At 33.2% G+C, this 9,638-nt stretch overlaps 1 protein-coding gene across 2 annotated transcripts in view; it reads right to left on the bottom strand.

The window, feature by feature from the left end:
• Window positions 1-2,207, bottom strand: part of LOC106463969 (SNF-related serine/threonine-protein kinase-like) — a 12,203-nt gene extending 9,996 nt beyond the window's left edge. For both annotated transcript variants that reach the window (XR_002611610.1, XM_013924071.2), the window contains exon 1: window positions 1,460-2,207. Coding sequence is in view for 1 of the 2 variants with exons in the window: in XM_013924071.2 (XP_013779525.1) it covers window positions 1,460-2,087 (628 nt within the window). In the remaining variant the exon portion in view is untranslated. The remainder of the gene's footprint in view (window positions 1-1,459) is intronic.
• Window positions 2,208-9,638: the final 7,431 nt, after the last annotated feature.

Raw genomic sequence — 9,638 nt, 5'->3', positions numbered from 1 at the left:
AATATATGGTTAAACTGTACATATAAAACTAGCAAGCAATTACACTTTTAGTGTTTAACACTTTAAAAATGCAAATAAACAATATATTTTCCCTGTATATGTCATCCTGGCTTGAGGCAGTATTATATGACAGTGTGTAAATGTATACAACAAAAAAAAAACAGAGATACGTCTGATTACTGTATATAGTGCATCATCCTAGTAACAAGAATATATCCAAACACATCACATTTTCTCTGCTAACCTGTACTTGAAAATCACTGAAAGCTGACACCACAAACTCAAACAACCGATGATTGTGGGTTACTGTATCACTTACAAGTACTTCAAAATAATAGCCCATTGTATGAAAACCTCTACACATACTAGAGCAAACAATAACAAGTTTATCTGGCTCTCAAGAACTGACGTAAATTAATTTTCTTTCCACACTACAAAACACACAGTATTTAAATGTTGTACAAATGTTGGATTCTGACAATCCATTTATATTCTTATGATGAAAGAAATATTTAATTTATTTTTGGTTGAGTTAGCTTGTATTATACTTTATTTCTCACTGTTTATCAATGCTTAATCTTTGAAACAAATGGCTTATGCCACATATAACTGATCCCAACTTCAAAATCATTCTCACCATAATACATTTTAATACCATACCAAATATGCCAGTCACTTTTAACCATAATACATCTTAATACCATACCAGATATGCCAGTCACTTTTCACCATAATACATTTTAATACCATACCAGATATGCCAGTCACTTTTCACCATAATACATTTTAATACCATACCAAATATGCCAGTCACTTTTCACCATAATACATCTTAATACCATACCAAATATGCCAACGTCACTTTTCATCGTGATAGATTTTAATACCATACCAAATATGCCGTCACTTTTCATCGTGATAGATTTTAATAGACTATACATTTTTAGCCATAAGACTTTCCTGACATTTAAATTTTTTCAGTCAGGCCACAACTAAAACATAAAAGTACCTAAATAATTTAATGGAAAAGTACTTCTATGCCTACATATCATAGTAACAGACATAAGGAATGAGTTACCATCACCAGTAGAGTAAGCCTGAAAGATAGAAAGTAGTTTAAATTTTTACTTTTCTCAAGAGTGGGTGAGCAAGAACAGTCCTGAAGCACTAAATAGTCCTTTGTTGTCTGTATGTTAATTGACACATCTCCAAACTCTATGAACATGGTGGGTAAACACAAATATCCACTAAAATAAAATTATCTTTATATCAAATACAATTTCTCACGAACTACATAAAAATAAGACCAAGTTCATGCAAGATAATACAAGGTATCTCCTGATTAATAACAAGCTTACAAGAAGAGGATTAGAAACAATAAAATTGAAACAAAACTTGGTACAGATGAAACTTAAAACATTATAAAATCTACATTTTGTCATTCACTGCTTTTACTTACCAACTTTGGGTGCATCGTACAGATCACCTAATAAAATTTCTGGTGCAGAATAGGCTAAAGATCCACATGATGTTTCCAGCTTTTGTCCAGGGTAATATCGGTTACTAAAGCCAAAGTCTGTTAATTTAACCATTCCAAGTTTTTCAAAAAATATTACATTTTCTGGCTTTAAGTCACGATGCACGACGTGAAGTCGGTGGCAATACGATATAGCATGAACAATCTGCTGAAAAAACTTTCTAGCGGTTTCCTCATTCACTCCTTTGTCATGTTTCATAATATAATCATACATGTCCCCACCATCTCCCAGCTCCAGTATTAAATAAAGTTTTGTGTGCGTGTCTATCACTTCATAAAGTCTCACTACATTAGGATGCTGCACCAGTTTCATACATCTCACCTCTTGGAACAGGTGAGCACGAGATACATCGTCCAGTTTTGTTTTGTCGATTACTTTTACGGCAACCTTCTCACCAGTGAATACATGTCTTGCCAATTTAACAACTGCAAAATGGCCGCGTCCTATTGCATCTCCCAGGTCGTATAAACCTGCTATTTTTCCATCATATTTATTATAATGGTGAATATTTTGCATGCTTGGAATAACAGAATTGCCTTCACTCATCATGAACAGACAAAATGCAATGAACGGCAACGTCTAATTTAGATTTGCAATACATTCGCAAGGAAAATTGAATAACGCCGTGTATTTTACGTCTGTTTGTTTCCGCAAACTTATAATCATCGACACAGGCCACTTCGAACTGATCCGCGCATGAGATCAGCGCACCTTGTGTTTTTAGTATTCTTCCACGTGAGGGAGCGCTCGTCTACAATTATTACCAATAAAAAATATACATGATGCTTGTGACGTAAAACATCTTTACTATTAAATAAGTTATCCATCTATGGTGTTTTGAATCATGACAAATATTGTTGTAATGTATTCTGGCGTTGAGCAAGTTCATTTTGATTATCTGGTAAACAAAATACCAAGTCCGGTCTATGTAACAATAACGAATTAATAAATTTTTTCAGTAATGTTTTCTACGGGGTACGCTCACTTTGATACAAACTGTAGGCCTAAGGTCGCAAACGAACTTTTCAACACAAACATTGAAACTACTGTAAGTCTAATACATTAATAATGTTTAAAAGAAATGTGCTCGATTGATAAAAAGTCTGATTAACTTCATAATTAATTTTATTTGATCTATAAGTTTCACACATAGAATACTTAACTGAATTCTCAATCACTACTCAACAAACACTTCATCCAACCAACTGCTTACTCGGTGTTTATAACTAATTTAGCCATGTCTAGATATTAATTGAAAATTTTCGATCTTAATGGCATGCATCTTCTAGTTAACATCTAAATTAAAAAACTGAAAATATAGCTTAGAACAATATAAAGAAATATTCAAAAAATATTGTTTTAGCATATGAAAGCTTGTTCTACATTATAATCTTGCTGAGGCTATTTATAAGGTTCTTTAGAGTTATATCAAAACTTTCAAAATACACCAAGTCAGGAATTACACAGACATATATATATATACCCATTGTAATATAACTACAAACTAGGTTAAGTCAAAAAACGACATTTTTAAGATTTAGTTATTTTTGGGTCAGTCTATCTGATACTTGTCAAGGTATCAGCAGTTTTTACCTGAAAATAACACACCAAGCAGAGGTGTTGCTCAGTGCTTAAAAGATTCATGGCTCAGACGCATAGGCGTGGGAATTTTTGGCGTTTCAGTATTATATCAATCATGGTCTTCTATTCTGATTTTTCAAAATACCAATTGGGGATTTGGGACACTATTATATAGAGTCGGGATACGGGACCTATGTATCAGTGCCTAGCAATGTCTCTGACACCCAGTCTTCATGAACAAACGCCTAGAAATTATATTTTGATTGGACTCTACAATATATCCATAACAATTTTAAATGGGCCCTCGGTTATCCAATTATTTTTAACACTTAAAATTGTTTTGATAATACTATTAAGTTTATGTTAACCGTTCATAACACAAAAAACAATCACTTCTACTAAGCTGCTTTAGTTCCACAAGTTTCTCTCTTTCTCAAGATAGATTTCCATTGATCTAAACACAATGATCTTAAAATAAGTTTTAACTTGATAACCTCCTCGTAACCTTTGCTCCCTCACAGTATTAGTCAACTTTGACACCAAACTCGGCCAACGAAGGACATTACAGTGTTAAATAGCTCGACCTGGATGCTCTATATTAATACAATATTATAATAAGCAGAATAGAGATTACCTACAATAAAGAAAGGAACTAGAACAAAGCAATCTTAAAGACTTTACAGCACAGAAACTAAATAATTGAAACATTTCTCTATCACTAAAGCAGGTAGAAAACATGCAATATGTGAGAATATTACAAGGGCTGTTGTTTGTTTTAGAACAAAACCACATTGAACTATTCACTGTGTCTATTGTGGGGAAGTCTCAAAACTTAATGCTGACCCACCAAGGGACATATCACAAGAAAAGTTCAAAATATCAGTTGCAGAGTCCAGTTAATTTTCAGATATTTAGACTTAAAGAAAAGGTGCTTGTTCAGACTTTGGATCAGCTTATAAATATAACTTTTACATTAAATAGACTAGGGGATAAACCCGTGCTTCGCATACAATATTTGTACTAAATTTATTTGAGTACTAAAACATTGTTTAGCACACACACACACACACAAAATATTAAACGAAAATGGATATAGATGGAATTGAATTCTCGACTCCCATATGCAAAGGGCATGCTGTGCTATACGAGCCAAAGCCCAAATATTTTTTCACATATACAGCATTATTAAGTGGAATACTATAAATATGAGAAGGATATGTCTTTTAAATTGATAAATCATTTAAATAATGCTGTTGTTGTATCATGTAGTTGAACAAGAATGAAGTAAAATCTACTAAGCAGAATATGGAGTTGTTGTATTTATATTTAAAGCAAATAAGTGTAAAAACATGGAATAAACGAAATATATCTCTGTACACAACAATTTATTTATAAACACTTTGTCTTTCTGGATAATCGCCATCTTTGACTAAGAACTATTGATAAAGCAACGTTATAAAATGGTGAATTTTTAAAATTATGGTATCAAGAAATGTAAAAATCAACTGTCTTTGTTTGTGCTCTTTCACTTATCTCTCTTTTTCCTTCCATAATGGTATCAACTCTTTTTTTTTACTCTCCCCTAAAGTATTAATAAAGTGTCAGGTCCACCAGTAACGGAAATGGTTTAAGAATTTTTCTTTTAGTGGGTACAGTCATTTATCGAGTAGAAGCTTGTTTAAGTTTTAGGCCTAATTATAGATTTTTTTTAGGATCCCATACTGAGTTAGTTAGAAATTTATTTAGCATTGAAAATGAATGAAGTTGTCAGTGACTATTATTAAGGCTAATTGCCATATATTATATAGCGGCATGGGCATCCGCAGAAATATTTCAGGGGGGGGGGGGGACAAAGTAGTAAAGTAAACAAAAATTCATATACATATGCTGAATAAATAAATAATTTTTCTTTTTTCCAGGAGGGCAAGTACCCCCCCTCCCCTCGTTTTCCTCTTATGAAGCATAATTAAACCTTAGGCCTAACTGTCTATTTTTAGGCGCCTGTTTAAATTTGTATTGAGATATAATGATATTGTGTTATTTATGAGACACCGTAAGGTAAAGAATTAATCTAATGTGTTTCCTTGCGTGTTTGTTTATATTACTGGAGTAATTGTTTTTAAATTTAATGTTATAAACGCCATAGTTTTGCACTCGTTTAGAAAAATGCACGTTAAACGCCATTCTGTTTTGTACTCGTATAAACGTAAAAGTACCACTGTACAATTCGCCAATAGGAATATTGGGTTTCCATGTGAGCCAGCACGCACTGACTGACACACATTGTGTTTTTAATTATATACATTAATTTTACTTGCTCCTTATTTTCAAACGATTTCCTAAACTGTTACACATGCCTTATGGTAGACAGGCTTAGCGTAGTATTTTAAGTTTGCACTTTATTTACCATTCTGAATCTAAAGTCTTTCAATACTAAAATCTGGGCATAATAAATGGGTGGTTTTGGATGTTGGCCAACATGTTGAAAATCTTCAATTTTGAACTAGCAGAGCCCTTATTGCTTTATTTACAAAACTGCATAGTATTTTTTTGATTGTCAGCTTAGCACCTGATAGAAAAATGACAATTTAACTTACTTATAACACTAAAATCCAGGGGTTTGATAACAGATAGGTCATTGTGGTTTTGTTCGAAAACAAACAAACCGGTCAGTTTATCTTTAAAAATCAAATAAAAATAAATAATAATTGCATAGTTACCGTTTTTAGAAGATTGTGAAAATATATTTGAGAAACAACAACTATAATTTCAATTGTGAATTAACATATTAGGACAACAGATCAAACTCAAATAAATTCCTCATGGTATCAAATTACAATTTGTATAAATCATTGATTCACTGTATATTGGCTATTTCTCATTCAGATACAGTATGCTTTATAGACAGAAAGTTTATATTTCAGGTCCTTAGTTTATAACAAATTTCATCAATCCTAAGATCCTGAAATTCAGTATGAGAATATAGAATGTAAGGACGACTTAAGAATAATTTTCAATACACAAATACCTCCAACTTTGTTACATACTAGCTGGAGTGTACCAGAGTATGAACAAAGTTAATGAGCCATTATATTAAAGCAATAAAGGTTCCATGCATTTTTTTTTGTATCTCGCCCAAAACGAAGATATTAAAACAAATAAGACAACATTTTACTTCCTAATGTTTATTTTTCTAAACCTGGTCGTGGATATTTTTTCGAACCTGTTAATCCCCTCTTTCAATTTATGTAATTAATACAACCCATTGATACTCATCGCCAGTAACTTGTTTCAGTTAGCCCTCACCCACCAAGCACCAGTTTCAGTTAATGATATTGTATTTAAAGCTGTAAGTTTTCAAATAAAAGGCAGTTTACTGTTTGTTTGAAGTTAAGCACAAAGCTACACAATGGGATATCTGTGCTCTGCCCACCACGGGTATCGAAACCCGGATTCTAGCGTTGTAAGTCCGCAGACATACCGCTGTGCCACTGGGGAACAATAAAAGACAGCGTCATTTAAATTAAGGATAGTATGCTTTGACACTTATCTCTCATTAGATACTGGAGTTTCAAAATTAATTGCTTTAAATTACCGTTTTGCTTAGTACAATTCACTTGATAGGGATTTCATTATTATTGTTACGACAGCGGTAGTCACGTGACGCTGGTAACACGTCATGATATTCTAAAAGGATCGGGGAACATCACGAATAATCTAGTATGTGCTAGGTGCCCTCTATTCCTGTATATAAGTGCGCCGGATAACGTGAGACGAATCAATCGGAATTGAATTGCAGACAGGCAGAGATAAATACGGACAATTGAGTCAAGCGCGGTAGTGACCGTGAGTAAGTGCGTGAATCATTGTGAATTATAGCGTGTGTTTAAAGTGACTGTGGAAATTAAGTGTATTACAAAGTTGAATTGAGAAGGAATAAACTAGTTTTATTTAAGAAAGGACTTGTATCTCTAAAGTTTCATCCGAAAGAAATTATACGGGAAATTAACAAACGACCAGATGCGTAACATTATAATAAAGCGGCAGTCTTTATAAACCCCATGAAAATAGACGAATAAAATAATCTCGTAACATCTATGTATTGGGTAAATTAAGGCAAAACGAAACATTGAAAAAGTGTTATGTTTTCTGTTAATTATATATATAGAGTACAGTAACCACTAGGCCACATTACTAAATATATATAGAGTACAGTAACCACTAGGCCACATTACTAAATATATATAGAGTACAGTAACCACTAGGCCACATTACTAAATATATATATATAGAGTACAGTAACCACTGGGCCACATTACTAAATATATTTTGAGCTTTTTGGCTGATATTAACTGTATATAATAACTCGCACCCTAGTGTGGTTTATAGCAACTCAAAATCGTCCGTTTTTATTCTAATTTTTAACACTTAACGTAAAATTATGTCACCTGGGAAAGTTACTATAATTTCATATCCTCCAGAACAAACTAGTTTTGTTTTTTTTTGGACACATTTTGCAAAGAGAGTGAGATTATATAATATTTTAGTACATGTGACTTGTATCTGCCGTATACTTTGACATTGTATTTGCACCGTACTCAAAAATGTCAGACAATTGATAGATAAATGTTGAAAATAATTAAACAAATGTGAGGCCCGTTCTATCATTCGATTTAATACTTTTTTAGTAATGTGGCCTAGTGGTTACTGTACCAGTGGACCTGAGAGTTAAATGTGACGTTACTTGAACACGTTCTACATTTTCAGCTGTGAACGCGTTATAAACGTGACAGTAAATCCTGTTCGGTTGAAAGAGCCAGACGATATCGTGGCGGCGGGTGTTGCAGACTCCCTTCCAATTTTGTCAGTACATCAAACTTAGAGTTGGCTATATCTAAACTATTGAGGTCTCTGACCCAGCCGCATAGCCCACGTGTGTATGTGATGTTGCTCACTTTGAAAGTCCTAGTTTGGCAGTGAGAAACGAACTTGTCCGTATGTCATCAATATCAGCAGGTCTGTGTAATTTATCACATCTTCTGTTAGCTGTCAATCACTTCTAAACAAACCGTCACAACCTTGAAACCATAGCAACACGTGGATAGTGCTATACATTTATGTAAGAAACGTAACCTTGAAAATACTCCCATCAAAAACAGTAATACACCACGTTAATTCCAGTCTTCTGTAACTGGGCTTTAATATTCTTCAAATCAAACTACTAAACAGGAAATATTCCATCATGTTCCTCTCAGTGTGTTATTGCAACTCTACAATAATGGAACTTTACTAATATTCAAATTACTAATAGTAATAAAACCAACAACAAATTCGTAAAAATATTGGTGAACTGGAAAAATAAACTTTATAGTATAACAGAAAATTTGAATTATCGAAAAAAGTTATTTTCTTACCGTAAAATTACCACGAAAAAAAAAAACTTATTTAAAAATATAACATTTATATTAATCAATACGGACAGCTTGCTTACGTAATTATTAGGTGTGACTAGGTTTCAGTTTAAAGTAATGTTCTTCCAAGTTACTGTTTTTTAACAACTTTTCAGTCATGTTTTTGACCACGACGTGGACGTTCTTTAATTGTATTTTACCTAATAGAGAGGTTTCTTCATCAAAAAGACTTGTGACGTCACGGTTTCTCACAAATATTAATTTCTGGTAATATGTTAAGGGTAATAAGATAATTTTTAGGCATATTATAATAAAGATGAATTGAATAAAAAATATACTTCTTGTCATTTATTTGTAGGTTTGAATTTTTTGTTGTATTTTGCGCAAAAGCCACATAAGGGTGTATGTGCGTTAGCAATCTAATTTTCAAGCAGTATAAGGAATCCAAATTCTTGTCAGCCCGTCACTGAATTTGACCATTACACTTATAACGCACTCACACCCCCAAAGTTTTGAGCGTGAATTTAGTTTTGGCAGAATCGGGTCGCAAACCAAGGAATCCATTGTATTGTATTGTTCCACATTGTATTTTAATGTTTTTTTCTTAAACATCTTACATGATCCTAAATGTTAATATTCAAACTTCTAGTGGTATCTCATAAATTTTACAAATATATAATGACGTCAACTTAACTCTGGTAAAAAGTGTTTGTTTGTTATGAATTTCGCGCAAAGCTATACGAGGGCTATCTGCACTAGCCATCCCTAATTTAGCAGTGTAAGACTAGAGGGAAGACAGCTAGTCATCACCACCCACCGCCAACTCTTTTACCAACGAATAGTGGGATTGACCGTCACATTATAATACCTTCACGGCTGAAAGGGCGAGCATGTTTGATTCGAACCCGCGACCCACAGATTGCGAGTCGAGCACCCTAACCACACGGCCATGCCGGTTAAAAGTGTATACCAGTTATGTAGTTTTAAGTCCCCCTTCTTTTAGCTGTTTTCATTCATATTTATACTTGTTACTTGTTTAGCTCTATGATTCAGAATGACAGGTATCTTGTCCAAAAATTACATTTCAAGAAAATAAGCGAAGCATAGA

The sequence above is a fragment of the Limulus polyphemus genome, unplaced genomic scaffold (genome assembly GCF_000517525.1).
Source record: "Limulus polyphemus unplaced genomic scaffold, Limulus_polyphemus-2.1.2 Scaffold1531, whole genome shotgun sequence".
Lineage (NCBI taxonomy): Eukaryota > Metazoa > Arthropoda > Merostomata > Xiphosura > Limulidae > Limulus > Limulus polyphemus.
This window is presented reverse-complemented; position numbering and strand designations above follow the sequence as displayed.